This window comes from Chiloscyllium punctatum, chromosome 15 (genome assembly GCF_047496795.1).
Source record: "Chiloscyllium punctatum isolate Juve2018m chromosome 15, sChiPun1.3, whole genome shotgun sequence".
Taxonomy (NCBI): domain Eukaryota; kingdom Metazoa; phylum Chordata; class Chondrichthyes; order Orectolobiformes; family Hemiscylliidae; genus Chiloscyllium; species Chiloscyllium punctatum.
The window spans coordinates 86,877,495-86,898,415 of NC_092753.1; the positions used below are offsets into that span (position 1 = coordinate 86,877,495).

At 44.9% G+C, this 20,921-nt stretch overlaps 1 protein-coding gene across 1 annotated transcript in view; it reads right to left on the reverse strand.

Moving 5' to 3' along the window:
- Positions 1-5,119, reverse strand: part of LOC140485874 (transmembrane protease serine 3-like) — a 60,458-nt gene extending 55,339 nt beyond the window's left edge. Inside the window, exon 1 of the mRNA XM_072584327.1 lies at positions 4,985-5,119. Within this exon, the coding sequence (XP_072440428.1) occupies positions 4,985-5,119 (135 nt within the window). The remainder of the gene's footprint in view (positions 1-4,984) is intronic.
- Positions 5,120-20,921: the final 15,802 nt, after the last annotated feature.

Here is a 20,921-nt window from a genome sequence, read left to right on the forward strand (position 1 = left end):
TCACATTGCTGTTTGTGGGAACACAAAGTAATCACTGAGGTTCTGACGTTAAAACAGTGGTCATATTTCAAATGTGTTTTATTACCTGTAAAGCATTTCTGGACTTCCTGTCCCATGATAGGTCTTATTACAAAGGCAAGTCTTCCTTCTCTCTAATAATTCCATCCCTACTTGGCTATGCCAGTCAATCTACATTTCTTCAATGCCGAAAATCTCAAACCTATAAATGATCGAACCATGGGCCCCTAATTTGAAGCCCCTAATTATTTCACTTTGACTTACCTCTGCTGCAGACATTTCTCATCTGGGTTATGTGAAAACCTCAGGGCGAGTACATGACTGAATCCAACAGGATCCACTTGTGTTAGCAAAATCGCGGCAAAATGTGCAGTTGCCAAAGGTGGTGGTTTGATCATTCCTGTGTCAGGAACAATGATAGTGGAGAGAGCCAGCGAACAGCTCTAACTGTGACTATCATGTTGCTTCTCCAGTGAGCAGGTGGCTATGGATACCAGGCAGGATTGCACTGCTCCTCATTATGATAAGAGTCATATGGTAAACCAACACCACTTCATAGGCGACATATAAGTTTAACACCATGCAGACTGCAGTTTGCCTGTGAAAAGCTCCATTTCCAATGCTCATGTCGCTCCCAATTGTTCCCAAATCTCACACCCTGTTTTCTTACATTGCTTTCAAATCTTCTGAAAATGTTTTAATATGAATAACAGTTGTAAGTGAAAATACATCCCGAGACTGAATTAATGAATAAGGCAAAATGGCATAAGGCAGGTGAGATATCTATCAAATCATTTTGAAATGTGATACACAAATAAAGAAAAATTGATATTGACCTAAAAAGTTGCTAAACTAAGCTGTCATTAATGGTAGTGGTCAACATTTAAGTCCAAATAACACACACCTAGCAGGTGTGTTACCAACATGGAAACAAGAGTCTTTTTGTGATGATCCACTCTACTATTGTTGCATAAAAATGTAATCTGTTTTTTTTTCTGGCTCCCCATTCAATTAATTAAGGGACTAAGTTTCTATAAACACAAAATCACTATGAAATAAACTCACTGCAGAAATTTAATTAAAGCCATTTTATATTAAAGCACATTTTTAATGGCAGGATGAGGTATTTGCTGCAAAAGGCACTGAAAATAAAGTATCGAATTTCATCCACTGAAGATGGAAAGTAATTTTTTTGTCTCCTAATGTCGCACTTTTCCATCTTTTAGTCCAGTCTTTCTTTATTTCACTATTTCTCTTTCTTGACATGATTTTGATATTGATGCTGTTCGGCTTAATTTACATCTTCAGATTCAGACTTTGTGCAGCTTATGTCACAATCCATCAAACTGACTATTAAGAAGGTAGACAGGTTATTCTGATGGTAAAAACAATGACTGCAGATGCTGAAAATCAAATACTGGATTAGTGGTGCTGGAAGAGCACAGCAGTTCAGGCAGCATCCAACGAGCAGCGAAATCAACGTTTCGGGCAAAAGCCCTTCATCAGGAATAAAGGCAGTGAGCCTGCAGCATGGAGAGATAAGCTAGAGGAGGGTGGGGGTGGGGAGAGAGTAGCATAGAGTACAATGGGTGAGTGGGGGAGGAGATGAAGGTGATAGGTCAAGGAGGAGAGGGTGGAGTGGATAGGTGGAAAAGAAGATAGGCAGGTCGGACAAGTCAAGGAGACAGTAACTGAGCTGGAAGTTTGAAACTAGGATGAGGTGGGGGAAGGGGAAATGAGGAAGCTGTTGAAGTCCACATTGATGCCCTGGGGTTGAAGTGTTCCGAGGCGGAAGATGAGGCGTTCTTCCTCCAGGCGTCGGGTGGTGAGGGAGCGGCGGTGAAGGAGGCCCAGGTCTCCTCTACATTGGGGAGACTGGGCGCCTCCTAGCAGAGCGCTTTAGGGAACATCTCCGAGACACCCACACCAATCAACCAACCCGCCCCGTGGCCCAACATTTCAACTCGCCCTCCCACTCTGCCGAGGACATGGAGGTCCTGGGCCTCCTTCAGCGCCGCTCCCTCACTTCTAGGTGATAGACTGCTGCACCTCAGTCATGTAACAATGTCTCAGTCCATCAGTAGGCAGCACATCATTTAACTCCTGCATTTGGGATCTGAGGTGTGACGTTTCGAACCTAACAGGAACGATGGGCTTGTAGCAGCAGGACCCAACTCTGCTCATTGCTGAAAGTGTCCTCACATGACCCCCTAGTTCGGTCCACCCAAACCCTCAGACTCTCTGCTCTGATTAGGACATATGGCTACCACCATGGAATACCCCCTCCCCCGACCACTACACCCCCACCCACCCCCCACCCCTTTCACACGTAGTGACTGTCCTAGTGCTGAATTGGCAATTCTGGAAAATCGGTTGACCGGGCACGAAAGTTGACGATTCTAATGAGGTTAGAGACAAAAAGACTGCAGATGCTGGAATCCAAAGTAGACAGGCAGGAGGCTGGAAGAACACAGCAAGCCAGGCAGCATCAGGAGGTAGAGAAGTCAATGTTTTGTGTGTAACCCTTCATCAGGACTGTCTGAAGAAAGGTTACAACCAAAAACGTTGTCTTCTCCACCTCCTGAAGCTGCCTAGCTTGCTATGTTCTTCCAGCCTCCTGCCTATCTACTCTATTGCATAGGTAGGCGAATGAACACATCGCTGATTGCTCCATAGACAAGACACAAGCAGACTTTAGGAAGTTAGGTTGGACATTCAAAGGCAAGTCTTCAAAGGTAATAATTTCTGAATTACTCCTGGTACCACTTGCTGTAGAGCCAAAGAGTCATACAGCATGGAAACAGATCCTTTGGTCCAACCAGACCCTGCTAATCATAATCCCAAACTAAACTAGTCCCACTTGCTTGCTCCTGGCCCATATCCCTCCAAACATTTCTTATCCATGTGCTTATCTAAGTGTCTTTTCAATGTTGCAACGGTGCCCACATTCAACACTTCCTCACGAAGTTTATTCCACAGGCCAACCACTCTCTGTGTAAAAGATTTCCCCCTCATGCCTTTTTTAAATCTCTCTCCTCTCACCTCAGAATTATGTCCCCTAGTCTTGAAATCCCTTATCCTGGGAAAAAAAGCACTTGATATAAAACGTATCTACACAAAGAACAAGGAAGAAAGAACAAGACAACACAGGAACAGGCTCTTTAGTCCTTCAAGCCTGTGCCGACACATTTTACCCTTCCGTACTCAAACTGTCTTCACTTTCAGGATCCATATCCCTCTATTCCCTTCCTAATAATGTATTTGTCCAGGTGCTTCTTGAATGCTGCTATTGTGTCTGCTTCCACCACCTCCTCTGGCAGCATATTCCAGCCACTCACCACCTTTTGTGTGAAAAATATGCCTTGCACATCTCATTTAAACTTCCTGCCTCGCATCTTGAACCTGTGTCCCCTCGTAATTGACTCCTCCACCCTGGGAAAAAGCCTCACACTTTCCACTCTATCCATGCCATTCACAATCTTATAAACTTCTTTCAGGTCGACCCGAACATCCTGATTTCCAGTGAAAACAAACCCAGTCTATCCAACCTTTCTCCGTAGCTAAAATCCCCCATCCCAGGCAACAGTCTGGTAAATCTTTCCAGTACCCTCTCCAAAACATCTATATCCTCTGGTAGTGTGGTGGCCAGAACTCTATGCAATATTCCAAGTGTGGCCTAACTAAAGTTCTGCAAAGCTGCAGCGTAATTTGCCAATCCTTATAATCAATGCCCCTTCCAATTAAGACAAGCATACAGACAGCCTGATGAAAGAGATGGCAGTTCTGGAGCTAATATGGTAAGGTCCTCTGGAGTGTTGCTGAACAAAGCAACCTTGGAGTGAAGGTTAATAGCAGAGTCGCAGGTAGATAGGATAGTGAAGAAGGTGTTTGGTATGCTTTCCTTTATTGGCCAGAGTATTGAGTACAGGAGTTGGGAGGTCATGTTGCGGCTGTACAGGGCATTGGTTAGGCCATTGTCGGAATATTGCGTGCAATTCTGGTCTCCTTCCTATCGGAAAGATGTTGTGAAACTTGAAAGGGTTCAAAAAATATTTATAAGGATGTTACCAGAATTGGAGGATTTGAGCTATAGGGAGAAGCTGAACAGGCTGGGGCTGTTTTCCCTGGAGTGTCAGAGACTGAAGAGTGACCTCATAGAGATTTATAAAATCATGAGGGGCATGGATAGAATAAATAGACAAGGTCTTGTCCCTGGGTGGAGGAGTCCAGAACAAGAGGGCATAGTTTTAGGGTGAGAGGGGAAAGATATAAAAGAGACCTAAGGGGCAACTTTTTCACAAAGAGGGTGGTGCATGTGTGGAATGAGCTGCCAGAGGAAGTGGTGGAGGATAGTCCAGTTGCAACACTTAAAAGGCATCTGGATGGGTATATGAATAAGAAGGGTTTGGAGGGATATGGGCCGGGTGCTGGCAGGTGGGACTAGATTAGGTTGGAATATCTGGTCGGCATGGAACCGTTGGACCGAAGGGTCTGTTTCCGTGCTCTACATTTCCCTGATTTCATGACTGTATAGTATTTGTAAGTGGGTCCAGACAGATGAAAGGCCTATCAGTCGGATATTCCAGCCTCAGGCAACTATCTGTGTGGAGTTTGCACATTCTCCCCTTGTCTGTGTGGGTTTCCTCTGGATGCTCCAGTTTCCTCCCAAAAGTCCAAAGATGTGCAGGTTAGGTGAATTGGCCATGCTAAATTGCCTGTAGTGTTAGGTGAAGGGGTAAATGTAGGAGAATGGGTCTGGGTGGGTTGCTCTTCAGAGGGTTGGTGTGGACTTGTTGGGCCACTGTAAGTAATCTAAGTATGGTAGCATTCTGGAGATAGTGACCATACCTCAGTTGGATGCAACAACTTAGAGACACCCACGAACACCTTCCTCCCCTCCCCTTCCCTCTGATTCCATCCCCTCTCCTAACACCAACTCCTGATGTGTATTACTGTCCCTTCTGACTTCCTGCTTTCGGATGTTGAGCGTTCTGTACTCAGCAAAGGTCGAAGTGCCATCTTTCTGCTTCTCCACTTTAATGGGTTTTGGGCATTTTGTGACATTGAACTCATCTTCCATCACTTTTGCCTTCGTGCCCATTTATAGAGTTATAGAGTCATAGAGATGTACAGCATGGAAACAGACCCTTCGGTCCGAGCCGTCCATGCCGACCAGATATCCTAACCGAATCTAGCCCCACCTGCCAACACCTGGCCCATATCCCTCCAAATCCTTCCTATTCATATATCCATCCAAATGCCTCTTAAATGTTGCAACTGTACCAGCCTCCACCACTTCCTCTGGCAGCTCATTCCACACATGCACCACCCTCTATATGAAGATGTTGCTCCTTCGGTCTCTTTTATATCTCTCCCCTCTTGCCCTAAACCTACGCCCTCTAGTTCTGGACTCCCTAACCCCGGGAAAAGAATTTGCCTATTTACCCTATCCATGCCCCTCATAATTTTGTAAACCTCTATAAGGTCACTCCTCAGCTTCCGACACTCCAGGGAAAACAACCCCAGCCTCTCCCTATAGCTGAAATCCTCCAACTCTGACAACATCCTTGTAAATCTTATCTCAACCCTTTCAAGTTTCACAACATCTTTCTGATTCTTTGAACAAGAGTCCCCTCCCAAACCCGCAGACCCCTTCACCCACCTCCAACACTCTCCTTTCACCTGGACCCCTCCCTCTGGCACTTTAGTTGCACTTGATATATTTATTGAGAACTGTTGATGTGACATTGGTCGCCTCAACTCTCTACCAACCTCCACCCAAACTGACTGCACTCCATGCTCTCCGATCCAAGCCTGACTCTGTCATTAAACCCGCTGATAAGGGTGGTGCTGTTGTAGTCTGGCTATCTGACCTCTACATTGCAGAGGTTGAATGCTAGCTCTCAGATACCTCCTCCTATCTCCCCATGGACCATGATCTCATGATGGAACATTAGACCATTGTGTCCACCATGGACTCTAACCTCATTTCACCTGGTGATCTCCCCACCCCCCACCCCCACCACTGCCATATGCTGTAGGTAGATCGAGACTGGCCTTAGGAAGGGAATGACCCAGCGACAATGAAGGAATGGCAATCTGTTTCCAAATCAGGATGGTGAGTGACTTTGAAGGGAAGGGTGATGTTCCATGTAATTGCTGCTCTTATCCTTTTAGATGGAAGTCATCATCAGTTTGGAAGATGCTGTCTAAGAAGCCTTGGTGAATACATATTGTAGGTAGTATGCACTGCCGCTATTGAGTATCGGTGGTGGAGGGAGTGGATGCTTGAGGATGTGGTGCCAATCAATCTTGATTGTCCTAGATAGTGTCAAATTTCTTCGGTAAGTGTTGTTGAACTACACTAATCTGGGCAAGTAGGGAGCATTCCATCACACTCCTGACTTGTCCCTTTAGGGAGGCAAGAGGTGAGTCACTTGCTGCAGGATTCCGAGCTTCTGATTTCCTCCTGTAGCCAGTTGTCCAGCTGAGTTTCTGGTAAACGGTGGCCCCAGGACATTGTTAGTGGGGGATTCTGCAGTGGTAATGCTATTGAGTGTCAAGGGGTGATGGTTAGATTCTCCCTTGTCAGGGATGGTGATTGCCGAGCACTTGTGTGGTTACTAAGTCAGAAACTCTTGTAACATTTAATCAGTATTGAGATAGTCACTTGCATGCTACAACTTCCAGGACGGTGGACAAAGGACTGGAAAGTGAGGTTAATGTAGATAGATCTCTGTTGACCAGTTTGGACATGATGGGTTGAATGGCCTCGTATGCTGGAAACACATATGAATCAATGAGAAATACACAAGCCACTGCAGGAACAACTCAATTTGCTCCAGTGCTGAGTCACAAGAAGCTGCCAGACTAGAATTAGTATGTAAATGAAAACAAAAAACGCTGGTGATCACAGCGGGTCAAAGACTCGGAACATTGACTTGCTGTCTCTCCATGGATGCTGCCTAACCTGCTGTGATCACCAGCACTTTTTTGTTTTCATAGACTATGAATATACATATTGTGAGTGTGAAATTATTAGTTATACGCTGAATTACATTTGTATATATCTGATAGACTTGTTGGCCAAAACTGTTAATTTGTCAGCTTTATGCTAATTCTCAGAGCAAATTACTTCAGAATCTTGAATCTGTACTGAAAACAAAAGAATTGCTGGAGATCACAGCAGGTCACAGACTCGAAACGTTAGCTTGCTCTCTCTTCATGAACGCTGCTTGACCTGCTGTGATTGCCAGCATTCTTTTTAGCCAATAAGCCAGTCAGATATAAACAAACATAGTTCAGTGTACAACTAATAACTTCACAACCATTCACAATGCAAATACTGACAAGATAAGTTGCTGTTTATGGGAATAAACACTCCCCTAAGGCACTGACACAAGGTTCATTTAGATAATACTGCACATTCACTGAGTAAAATCCCAATTGCGCCAATATTCCTTCCCACATTAGAAATGTGGTTAACAATATGACACAAACCAGATAACCTCCTTTTGTGTTGTTAAGGGGAATAGGTATCAGCTCAGGTCACCCAGCCAAAATTCTCCTGCTCTTCGTTGAGAAAGTATATTGGGAGTTTCTTTCCAACAGATAGATGGGGATCCTCATGGTTTAACTTAGAATCAAAGGATTTGACAGCTCTGAAGGAGGCCATTTGACCCATTGTGTCTGTACTGTCTCTCCAACGAGCTAGTCAGCTAGCCCCATTCTCTAAATCTATGTCCATAACCCTCTAAATTCATGACTTTCTTCATTCATGGGATGTGGCTGTGGCTGGCTGGCCAGCATTTATTGTCCATCCCAAGTTGTCCTTGAGAATTTGGTGGTGAGCTGCCTTCTGCAATCCATGCACTGATCCACAATGCCCTTAGGGAGGGAATTCCAGGATTTTGATCCAGCTCTCTTTTGAAACCCTCTTATGGAATCTGCCTCCACCACTCTCCCAAATCCTAACAGCTCTCTGAGAAGTTTCTCCTCCTCTCACTCTTAGCTCACTTGCTGACAGTCTTGGAATTGTGACCCCTAGTTACTAACATACCAACTAATGGAAACGGAATATCCTTCTTTACCCTGTCAAAACGTCGTTTAGGATTTGAACAGCTTGATCAATAGTGGTACGGCTGAGCTAATATTGTTGATGAACATTGAAGTCTCCACTTAACCAGTTCTCCCTCAGTATCAGGAGAAATTGAGGACTGCAGATGCTGGAGATCAGAGTCAAGAGTGTGGTGCTGGAAAAACACAGCAGGTCAGGCAGCATCTAAGGAGCAGGACAATTGACGTTTTGGGTGTAAGCCCTTCATCAAGAATTCCTGATGATGGGATTATGCCCAAAATGTCGATTGTCCTGCTGTGTTTTTCCAGCACCACACTCTCGACTCCCTCAGTATCACACCGGATCACCAGCCTTTGCTTTGGTTTGGTGAAGAGCTGTAGTGGGACTTGAATGAAAGACTTTAGAGTATCAGAGGCAAGACTTTTTTTAAAATTCAAATTTAGGATATCTGGTCAGCATGGACAAGTGGACTGAAGGGTCTGTTTCCGTGCTGTACAGCTCTATGACTCTATAACAAGTTCAACAAAGCTCAATGTGACAAAGTTCCATCTTTGATGACATTGCCTCTGTTCAGGTCCCTGAGGAAGGTTCTAATGTGTGTTAAATGCAGCAGATGGTTAAACTTTCATATATTGATTAACCATCATGCCCTTTTCTCAGAGTGCAACTGCTTTGACTTATTGTTAACAAAATGAAGCATCAAGTTTCAAGTAACATCAAAGAAGATTGACACAAATTTGTGTCTTGTCATTATTAGATTAGGCCACAATGTGGCAGTGATGCTACATGTAAAATATTTGCTGAGCAATGCCTTTATCCCTATTTTGACGAAAAGAATAACATGGACAAGGAACAACAAACAAATTGTTGCTCTCTCAGTAAGGGGGAGGATTTGATTTAATAACTTCTGGATTAAAGTCAGGACTTCAATAACAAACACGGCATCGACTTGATAGAATCGTAGGGTGTTGTAGTGCAGAAAGAAAGTCGTTTATGCTAATTTTAATTGAGTCCAGAGTTTCAAAATGGCAAAGGTGGAAGGATCATGGCAATGATGTTTATGTTTGAAGGGCAGGACCCTGTGTTGTGGGAACAAGGAGCTGATCAATGTCCTCCATCGGTCAATAACTCAGAATGCATCTTGATTTCTGTAGGCTTTATACAAGTCATGTATATACTTTACCCTCCATTCCCACAGAGTTAATCTCAGCAGGCCCTCACTATTCCAATTATAACCATCTAACCCACTGGAGCTTTGTTTATTTCCTCCTGACGGAGCAGGAGCACCGGAACTCTGAAGGGTCGCTGGACCTGAAATGTTAACTCTGTTTTCTCTTGCATGGATGCTGCCAGACCCGATGAGTTTCTCCAGTGATTTCTGTCCCTGTACCAGAATTTTGACTACTTTAACCAGGAGCGAGTGTACGGCAGGGATAGGGTGAATAATTGAAGTTGATGCAAGTTAGGTCTAAAGCAGCAGACGTTTGAATAACCTTGGGCAAATTGGACAGCAGAATTTTGAAATGGATGGATTGGCCTTGCTAAAATGTCTACAGTGTTCAGGGATGTGTAGGTCAAGTGCAGTAGCCATGGGGAATGCAGGGTTACAAGAATAGGGCAGGGGGATGGGTCTGGGTGGGATGCTCTTCCGAGGGTCAGTGTGGACTTGTTGGGCTGAATGGCCTGTTTCTACACTGTGGGGATTCTATGATTTTAGGGGCTGCACAGTAGATCAGTGGTTAGCACTGCTGCTTCAAAGCGCTAGGGACCTGGGTTCAATTCCTGCCTCGGGAGACTGTCTGTGTGGAGTTTGCATGTTCTCCCCGTGTCTGTGCGGGTTTCCTCCGGTGCACCAGTTTCCTCCCACAGTCTAAAGATGTGCAGGTGAGGTGGATTGGCCATGCTAAATTGCCCGTAGTGTCCAGGCATGTGTAGCTCAGGTGGGTTAGCCATGGCGAATGCAGGGTTATGGGGATGGGGTTGGGTGAGTCTGGGGGTGCTGCTCTTCAGAGAGTCAGTGTGGACTTGGTGGGCTGAATGGCCTGTTTACCCACTGTAGGGATTCTATTCTAAACGTGGACATAACAGAGGTCTGAATGAGGGTTTCTGCAGCCAGATGAATGGCTTTGGAGCTGGGTGATGTTATGAAGGTGGATGTAGACCGCGACAGTGCTAGTCAGAATTTTAGCTTGGATTTGGGTTTGGCATCGAGGTTCTCATTCTTTCAGCTTGACCCCACAGCAGGCAGCAACTCCAGGAAACAGCTGGATGCCATCCTCTGGAGTGCAGCTTGAGGTGAGCTATGAAGCTTACATCCAGGTCCTGACGATAAGTGCGTCGATCAGAAATAAAACAAGTGGCACCTAAATTAAGGAGCCCTTGTCGACAAGTCACTCTTCACTCGAGGGTACAAACCAACCAGGGTCCCATTTTGTGCTGGCCTGCTCCCTGGACCCCCTGTGTGTGTTTACACAGGCCTGCAGTGAGGGATACGAGGAGAAGGAAACCAATGGATTACCGACCATGGTCACACTAATGAGCCAACTGCGGCTCCCAACCAGTTAAAGTCAAACCGCTGTTTTCCTTCCTGCGTTAACACCAAGTCTATATTTACACAGAGCAGCACCCGAGATGCGTGAATAATGCACACAATATCAGAAACATATTTCTCCAGTCTGGTGTTTACTCTTTAATGTGTGAGGCTTTATTAATAACAGAGAGACACTGGAGCCTGAGTGACGCAATGGGTTGGGTCCGAATCCTTTCACCTCTTTGAACCAGGAGATTAATGGGATCATCTTCTGCCCTAAGGCCGAGTTACCAAGTGTCTGTTCCTGGGCCTTAATGTGGTAGCTGTGACTGTGCAGGATCTTGTGTCAGCACTGCACTGTATAGAGAAACAATCGACTGTCAGAAATTGAGGAAACCACGTTGAGAATTTGCAAATTGGCGGGGCAATTGGAAGTGATTAAAAATCACCGGCTAAATATCAGCTAACAGCAAAGATGAAGGGGTTACAGGGGTTACAGTTCACTGCAGAAGGTATGTATTTTGGAAATGAGCAGAGGTCAAGAAAGGTTCCTGTCAATTATCAGATTTTAAACTGAGTGGATGAACAAATAGGCCATGGTTTGTAGATAGACTTGTTACCAAAGGTGCAGCTTTCAAATCCTTATCCAGATTAATTTCCAGAAATTCAAACAGAATTTGCTAAGTAGCTGAAAGGGCAAGGTGGAAGCACTTGGGGAATGAGATTAACCGAATTAGTGTATGAGAATATCCAGTGTTCAAGGATTGCATGAAGGGACCAGTTTCAGGTGGTACTAGAAATGGCAGAACGTTATCAAGGCTCCTTAGACATTACCTTCCGAAACAATGACCACTTCCTAGGGCAGCAGATACATGGAAACACCAAGTTACCCTGCAAGCTACTCATCATCCTGACTTAGAAATACATTTGCGTCCTTCAGTGTTGCTGGGTCAAAACCTGGAACAGAAATCCTTAACAGCACTGAGGGTCCAACTATGGCACATGGAGCGGTTCAAGAAAGCACTGTCTCAAAGATAACTAAGCATGGGCAATAAATGCTTATGACACCCACATTCTGTGAATGAATGAAAATAAGGATTTGAAAGTCTCCTATTGTACTGTGACTTCATTTTGCTTCCGTTGACTGTGCAGGCCATTAAGTGCAGCAGATCTTTATCAACTGAGGGTGGTTAGTGCCTCTGACCCCCCTGTGTTAGGGGGCTTTGCCAATCTCATGCACCCAAAATAATGCTCTTAAATGGGTCTATTTTGTTATTCCAAAAACAGAAATTGCTACAGAAACTCAGCAGGTCTGACAGCATCTATGGAGAGAAAGAAGAGTTAATGTTCTGGGTCCCTGTGATCCTTCCTCAGAAATAAATGAACTGACCATACTGAAGCTCCATGTTCAAACGTACATCTCATTTTTCTTCCATGAAGAAGGGTCACTAGACCTGAAACAATAACTCCGCTTTCTCTCTACAGATGCTGCCAGACCTGCTGAGATTTTCCAAGTTCTTCCAATTAAACCTGTTGGACTATAACCTGGTGTGTGATTTTTAACTTTGTACACCCCAATCTCCAAATCGAGATTTTCCAGGAATTCCTGGTGTTGCTTCTGATTCCCAATGTCTGCAGATCTTTCGATATTGTATTAAGTGACCTGCAATTTTAACAGTATCCACTGGAGGACAGCGAAGTACTTCATAGGCAATTGGAACCACTGGACTAACTCTGGTGCATCTATTTAAACCAACCACCCCCCAGCAACACTCCACTAATTTAAGTTTAAAACTTCCTGCCCTGACATGAGAAAACACACTGCAAGAACATGGAGGATTTGAACCTTGATCACCTGGGCTAAAGACAGGGTCATTACCTTGTGCCTGAAGAGCTGCTACTGTTTAATACAATCAATGCGAATCCATTTAAATCCCAGATGGACAGGGACATTAGGGATTAGACTGAGTCATTCAGCCTTTTGCTAGATTTGTATCTCAGGTTCATTTACCTGACTTTATTCCATGTTTCTTAATTCGAGTTAGATTAGATTACCTACAGAATGGAAACAGGCCATTCAGCCCAACAAATCCACACTCACCCTTTACCACCCAGACCCATTCCCCTACCCAATATTTACCCCTAACTAATGTACCTAACACTATGGGCAATTTAGCATGGCCAATTCACCTGACCTGCACATCTTTGGACTGTGAGAGGAAACTGGAGCACCCGGAGGAAGGCCATACAGACACGGGGAGGATGTGCAAACTCCACACAGACAGTCGCCCGAGGCAGGAATCGAACCCAGGTCCCTGGCGCTGTGAGGCAGCAATGCTAACCACTGAGCCACCAATGGGCTCAAACACCAAACATCGAATTATCAATCTCAGTCTCGATTTTGAAAGCTCCAATTGTCACTAGATGTATGGATTCCCGCAACACCATGAGGAGAAGCTTTGGTTTCTCTTGGGAAGATGACGTGGGGCTGTTTGGGGTATTGGAACTGAAGACGGAGGAGGAGTGTATGATGGTGTCCCAGAGGGAACAGTCCCTTTGGAAGGCTGACAAGGGAGGGGAATATGTGTCTGGTGGTGGTATCCTGCTGGAAATCGCAGGAATGGCAGCGTGGGATGGTCAGTGCATAGAGTATAGGAGTTGGGAGGTCATGTTGCAGCTGAGTAGTACATTGGTTAGGCCACGGTTGGAATACTGCATGCAATTGTGGTCTCCCTGCTATAGGAAGGATGTTGTGAAACTTGAGAGGGTGCAGAAAAGATTTACAAGGATGTTGTCAGGATTGAAGGGTTTGAGCTATAGGAAGAGGCTGAATAGGCTGGGGCTGTTTTTCTCAAAAGTGTCGGAGGCTGAGGGGTGACCTTATAGAAGTTTACAAAATCATGAGGGACATGGTTAGGGTGCACAGGAATTTTTTTTTCCCATGGTAGGGGAGTCCAAAACTCGAGGGCATAGGTTTAAGGTGAGAGGAGAAAGATTTAAAAGGGACCCAAAGGGCAAGTTTTTCACGCAGAGGGTGGCACGTGTATGGAATGAGCTGCCAGAGGTAGTGGTGGAGGCTGGTGTAATTACAGCATTTAAAAGGCATCCGGATGGTTATATGAATAGGAAGCGTTTAGGGGATATGGGCCAAATGCTGGCAAATGGGACTAGATTAGGTTAGGATATCTGGTCAGCATGGGCGAGTCGGACTGAAGGGTCTGTTTCTGTGCTGTACAGCTCTATGACTCAATGGTGGGATGTCAGGTGAAGATAAACAGATTCCTCTTGTTGTTGTGGGAGGGAAGGCAGGGAGCGAGGATTGAAAGATGGGAATTGGATCAGACTCAGCTGAAAGTCCTGTTAACCATGGTGCTGGGGAATCCTTGGTTGAGGAAAATAGTGAACATATCTCAGGTAGTTTCTATTTTTATTTCCAATTTCCAGCATCCACAGGTCTTTGTTTTTTCTTCATGCATTACACAAATTCAGCGTAACATCATCGCTCTTGTATGCCATGCCTCAGGCTTAAGGGTTTTGTACATTTTATTAATTGCTGTGTCTACCTGACCTGTCACCTTTGATCACTCATTAACATTCACAACCAAGTCTCTGCTCCTGAACACTTTTTATGGTAGTATCATTTAGTTTATACTGTCTCTCTGGGCTCTTTCTACCAAAATGTATCCATTCACACTTCTACACATTGAACTCCATCTGCCATCTGTGCACCCAATCCACCATCTTGTCAATGTGTTTCTGGAGTTTTACACGTCCTTCCTCATAACTTACAATGCGACCAAGGTCTGTAGTATCCGCAAACTTTGAAATAATCCCCTGCACACCGAGATCAACATCATTAATTTATGTCTGAGAAAGTAAGAGTCCCATAACTGATCCTTAGGGAATTCCATCACAAACTTTCTGACAAAACAATGGTTGAAAAATTAGATTAGATTCCATACAGTGTGGAAACGGGCCCTTCGGCCCAACAAGGCCATACCAACCCTCTGAAGAGCAACCCACCCAGACCCATTCCCCTACATTTACCCCTTCACCGAATACTATGGGCAATTGAGCAGGGCCAATTCACCTGACCTGCCCATCTTTGGACTGTGGGAGGAAACCCACGCAGACACAGGGAGAATGTGCAAACTCCACACAGACAGTTGCCCAGGGGCAGGGAATTGAACCCAGGTCCCTGGTGTCGTGAGGCAGTAGTGCTAACCACTGAGCCACCATGCCACCCATAAAGGAGGTAAAGTAATCGCTGAAATTTGTGTAATACTCTCTGATTTTCATTTTATTTTCCTCCCCATGAAGGTTTGCTCACAACAGTGTCTGGGAAACTGCTGTTCAATTCCGTGTGCATTCTGAATGGTTTTCAACAACCAACATGTTGTTCAATGTGCTCATGCTTCTAAAACCTCTGCTGGATCAGCCTGCTAAGGTATAACCCCAGGAAGACTGGTCTTGCTTCCACTGTCGCTCAGATGTCACCCACAGAACTCTCAATGTAAGCAGCAATTCTGCATCTGCCTTGGTCTCTGTGCACATTAAAGTACAGCAAATAAAATCCAGACCCAGGCGGGGGGGGGGACTCCATTACTGATTCAGTCTCCTTGTGGAAGCAGAGTTCTGATAATGGAACTTCCCACACTCTGGCCCCTGGACCCCGTTATTCTTGTACAATAGCAGATGGCTATTCCATATGCCAGTCTTCTGCAGCTAAATCAATAAAGTCAGAATCACCACTCCCAAAGTTGTTTGAATTTTGTGATTTTAGCTTGCAGAATTGTTCCCTACTGGGGTGTTGTGTGCTTCTGTTTATTGTGAATTGACTAATCGTAAAACAACAACTGGCAAAACAATAATTTATGTTTTTGATAATTGTAGCTGAAAAGTTATGGAGGCCACAGCTGGTGTGTGGAGCTGCTGTTTGGTTTTGATCTGATTGCAGGCTCAATTCTACATTCTTGCTGAACAGTAACACTCTTCAACTCCTTTCCATTTGTACAAAATACATGTACCCTATTGTCAATTGCATGCCTAAAAAAAAAGGTATATCCCATCAGAGATTGGTTTAAGGACCTTTGCCCAGCACCCAATCATTTGTGAATGACGGAAAGCTGTTTACGTTTACCTCCAGAGTCATAGAATCATACAGCATGGAAACAGACTCTTCGGTTCAACTAGTCCAAGCCATGCCAATGATTCCATTAAGGATTTTCAGTCTGTTCACCCTGACCTATGTGAACCTCCCAAAACCTTCAATGTAGGATATCCTCAATTTGGTATTAGGGAGCCACACCCTCTTTCCCAGAACCTGTCCTATGGGGACATCTCCAATACCCTTCCCTGACAAGGGGCAAATGCATCTCACAATACGCCACAGTTTCAGCACTATTTGTCCATCAATCAATACATCAGCAGCCCCTTGCCGACTTACCTCCTGGTCACAGGAGTCTCACAGTTCCTGGTGGGAGAGAGAGAAATGTTGGGAAGCCTCCTTAGGACAGAAAAGGTTATCCCATTTCCCAGAGGCTATCTTGAGAACCATATCGTCAAAAAAAAGTGCCGAGGGGATTGTCCCAACTCTAGCCCCACCTTAAAAATATTCAGTGATTCCCCACCTTCTGAGACAGAAAGTTTGCAAAGACATTGAGCACCAAATTGTTGTCAATTGTCAAACAAATATATCTAGTTCACTAATGCTGTTGAGGGAGGGAAATCTGCTGGTCTGGTCGATGTCGCTGTACAAAACTCTGGTGCGGCCGCACTTGGAGTATTGCATACAGTTCTGGTCACATTATAAGAAGGATGTGGGTGCATTGGAAAGGATGAAGAGGACATTTACTTGGATGTTACCTGGTATGGAGGGAAGGTCTGATGAGGAAAGGCTGTGGGACTTGAGCTGTTTTCATTCGTCGGAAGAAGTTTAAGAGGTGACTTAATAGAGACATGCAAGATGATCAGAAGATTAGATAGGGTGACAGTGAGAGCCTTTTTCCTTGGATGGTGATGGCTAGCACAAGTGGACATCATTTTAAATTAAGGGGTTATAGGACCGATGTCTGACATTTAGTCATAGAGTAGTAGGGGTGTGAATGCCCTGCCTGCAACAGTAGTAGACTCACCCACTTTAAGGGCATTTAAATGGTCATTGGATCAGCATATAGTTGAAAATGGAATAGTGTAGGTGAGATGGGTTTCAGATTGGTTCCACAGGTCAGCACAACATTGAGGGCCAAAGGGCCTGTACTGCACTGTAATGTTCTATGTTCTATGCAAGAGAAAAAAAGTCTGTAATCCATGTTCATTATTTCAACACCAGCTTTTGTTCAGTAATTTTAAATGAATGAATGTCTTCTGCAAGTGTCATGCGAACGCTCCAAACCTTTATTGACTGGGAGAGCTGACAGGGGTTTTCCAGGCTGCACTGACTGACTGCTAGCCAGTGCTCGGACGGCAATTTCTCTGTAAATGGAATGTATTCTACAGTGGCCAAGGCTATTAGAGAACCACTTCAGTGACATCAAAGTGACCCACGGCCTGTGAAAGGCCTTGTGGATCATTTAAAACTGTGAACTGACAGCAGAATACATTCTACGTTCTTGTCACGGAGTGGAAAATGACAAAATTGGCTAGTTCATGGTCCTGAACTTAATCTGAACTTGGAGGAGTGTGGAAAGTTATGCTGAATGCAAAGTGTGGGATATTAGATTCCACATGGCATGTTAAAGTTATTTGCCTGAACCTCAGCTCTTTGCTATTCAATTGAGGTATTGACCCACTTTAAATAATTGAGCCATCACCACTCAAAAGAAAGACTTGCATTTGTGTAGTGCCCTTCCTGCCCTCAGGACATCCCAATGTGTTTTACAGGCAATGGCATATGTCTAAAGCGTAGTCACAGTTACAGTGTCAGAAACCTGACTAAACAAAAGCAGTTTTCCCTCCCTCCTTACAAAGTAACAAGTTCCAATCGGTTGATTTCATGGTTTAATGCAACTCACCAATGATTCATTTCCACCAGTCACCAGGTTATTTGAAGAGCCACATTTTCAAGTCTTGGCCTCACGTTCAACTCAGTTAACCCCTGAAGTTAGGAAGAACAAGTTGAACCATTTCCTGATGTTGCTTTCCCCGCTTCTCCAAGAGTCAGGGTTGAGAGGTGATGACGCCCCCAGGCCCAGATGCTGGCGGTGAGGTAGGTGACTGAATATTTACCATCTACCACCACTCTCTGACTTCGACCGGTTAGCCAGTTCTCTATCCAACTGGCCAAATTTCCCTCTATCCCATGCCTCCTGACTTTCCGCATAAGCCTACCATGGGGAACCTTATCAAATGCCTTACTAAAATCCATGTACACTACATCCACTGCTCTACCCTCATCCACATGCTTGGTCACTTCCTCAAAGAATTCAATAAGACTTGTAAGGCAAGACCTACCCCTCACAAATCCGTGCTGGCTGTCCCTAATCAAGCAGTGTCTTTCCAGATACTCATAAATCCTATTCCTCAGTACCCTTTCCATTACTTTGCCTACCACTGAAGTAAGACTAATTGGCCTGTAATTCCCGGGGTTATCCCCACCCCCTGTTTTGGACAGGGGCACAACATTCGCCACTCTCCAGTCCCCTGGTACCACCCCCGTTGACAGTGAAGACGAAAAGATCATTGCCAACAATTCTGCAGTTTCCTCTCTTGCTTCCCACATAATCCTAGGTTTTTTCCCATCAGGCCCGGGGGACTTGTCTATCCTCAGGTTGTTCAAAATGTCCAACCTATCTTCCTTCCTAACAAGTATCTCTTCTAGCTTACCAGTCCGTTTCACACTCTCCTCTTCAACAATACGGTCCCTCTCGTTTGTAAATACTGAAGAAAAGTACTCATTCAAGACCTCTCCTATCTCTTCCGACTCAATACACAGTCTCCCACTACTGTCCTTGATCGAACCTACCCTCGTTCTCATCATTCTCATGTTTCTCACATATGCATAAAATGCCTTGGGGTTATCCTTGATCCTATCCACCAAAGATTTTTCATGCCCTCTCTTTGCTCTCCTAATCCCTTTCTTCAGCTCCCTTCTGGCTATCCTGTTTCCGTCCAATGCTCTGTCTGAACCTTGTTTCCTCAACCTTATGTAAGCCTCCTTCTTCCTCTTTACAAGACATTCAACCTCCCTCGTCAACCAAGGTTCCCTCACATGACCATCTCTTTCCTGCCTGACAGGTACATACATATCCAGGACACGTCGTATCTGTTCCTTGAAAAAGTTCCACATTTCCACGATATCCTTCCCTGACGGCCCTTGCTCCCAACTTATGCTCCTCAGATCCTGTCTTACAGCACCATATTTACCCTTCCCCCAATTGTAAAACCTACCCTGTTGCACGTACCTATCTCTCTCCATAACCAAGGTGAAAGTCACAGAGTTGTGGTCACCATCACCAAAATGCTCACCCACTAACAAGCCCATCACTTGTCCCGGTTCGTTACCAAGTACCAAATCCAATATGGCCTCCCCTCTGGTCGGGCAATCTATATACTGAGTTAGAAAAGCTTCCTGGACACACTCCTCAAACACTGCCCCGTCCAATCTACCTGATCAAAAGAGCTTCCAATCAATATTTGGGAAGTTGAAGTCGCCCATGACTACTCCCCTGTGGCTTCTGCACCTTTCCAAAATCTGTTTCCCAATCTGTTTCTCCACATCTCTGCTGCTGTTGGGGGGCCGATAGTAAACACCCAACAAGGTGACTGCTCTTTTCCTATTTCTGACTTCAGCCCATAATACCTCCAAAGGCAGATCCCTCTCGAACTGCCTTTCTGCAGCCATTATACCATTTCTAATTAGCAACGCCACCCCACCTCCTTTTTTACCACCCTCCCTAATCTTACTCTATGCTACTTTCTCCCCACCCCCACCCTCCTCTAGCTTATCTCTCCATGTTTCAGGCTCACTGCCTTTATTCCTGATGAAGTGTTTTTGCCCGAAATTTCGAAGCTCCTTGGATGCTGCCTGAACTGCTGTGCTCTTCCAGCACCACTAATCCAGAATCTGGTTTCCAGCATCTGCAGTCATTGTTTTTACCAGGTCGACGAGGAGGCCCACCTCGCTTTGCTGGTACATTGTTCCAGTCCAGAACATCTGGGAATAAAATTGATTTCTGGCCATCTATGCGTTTCACTCATTGTCAAAATCTTTGACAGTCGATTTTCCAAGACGCGCCATTGAAACAATTCTCGGAATGAAGGAACATCTGACCTTAAGGGAAACATTTCCTTCCCTCCTACAGCCAGCATTCTTACTGTACAATGAGCCTCACCTCCATTCTGAATGACCTTCTGCAGTCATTTTTCACATTCTCACAGGCAGCAGCCATATCGTAGCTGTTGGTTATGATCATTATCTGCAGCTCTGCCTTCTCGACTCTGCCTGAAGACCCATACTCAGTATATTCTCAGCTTCACAACTCCAACTGACCCAGTCACTCCCTGTGAGCTGTGACTACTGTCTCAACAACATTGCCCAGACCCCCCCCCCATTACAAGTTGGAGTTGTAGTGCTATGTCTCAGAGTTAGTTTGTAGTGTAGCTGAAGAGATACACTCAGAATATCAGTGCTGTATCACAGCATGATTTGATTTGATTTGATTTATTATCATCAAGGACCAAGGTACATTGAAAAATTTTGCTTTGCATGCAGTACGGGTAGATCATAACATACAAAATGCGTAAGAGTAATAGAACATGAAAGGGTACAAAGGTCTCAGACTCCATTTTAACTGGGGTCTCTTGAAGCATGACATGCTATTGGAAGCTTGCTATAGATTATAACCAATAATAATCCAGATACTTAAGTGTCTATCACTTTAATCTGTTATTCCTCACCATGGGGTGGGCTTTTACCTTCATCATGGTACTTATACCTGATGAGACATTATTTACATGAGCTCCACTAACAAGGGGCTCTGAATCCTGGTTCTTCTCGTCTTGATTCTGTTCCTGAAAGTGGCAGCTGTCTGAATTCCAGAATGTGTCTTTGCTTCCACTAGGTAACCTCCTCTACCCCGATGTAGCGACAGAAACTCCTTCCTCATCTCCCTCGCAGCCTCTAAAATTGCAAGTTTGGAAGTTGAAATTAATGAAGCGAAACGTACCCTTACCCTGGGTGTTAGGCCTCTGTCTCTAATGACATCTTGCTTCCCCATTGTGTAATGTCATGCTTGGCCACACAGCAGGGATTTCTCCTCGTGGACAACCTGTAACCTCACTGATGGCTGCACGAGT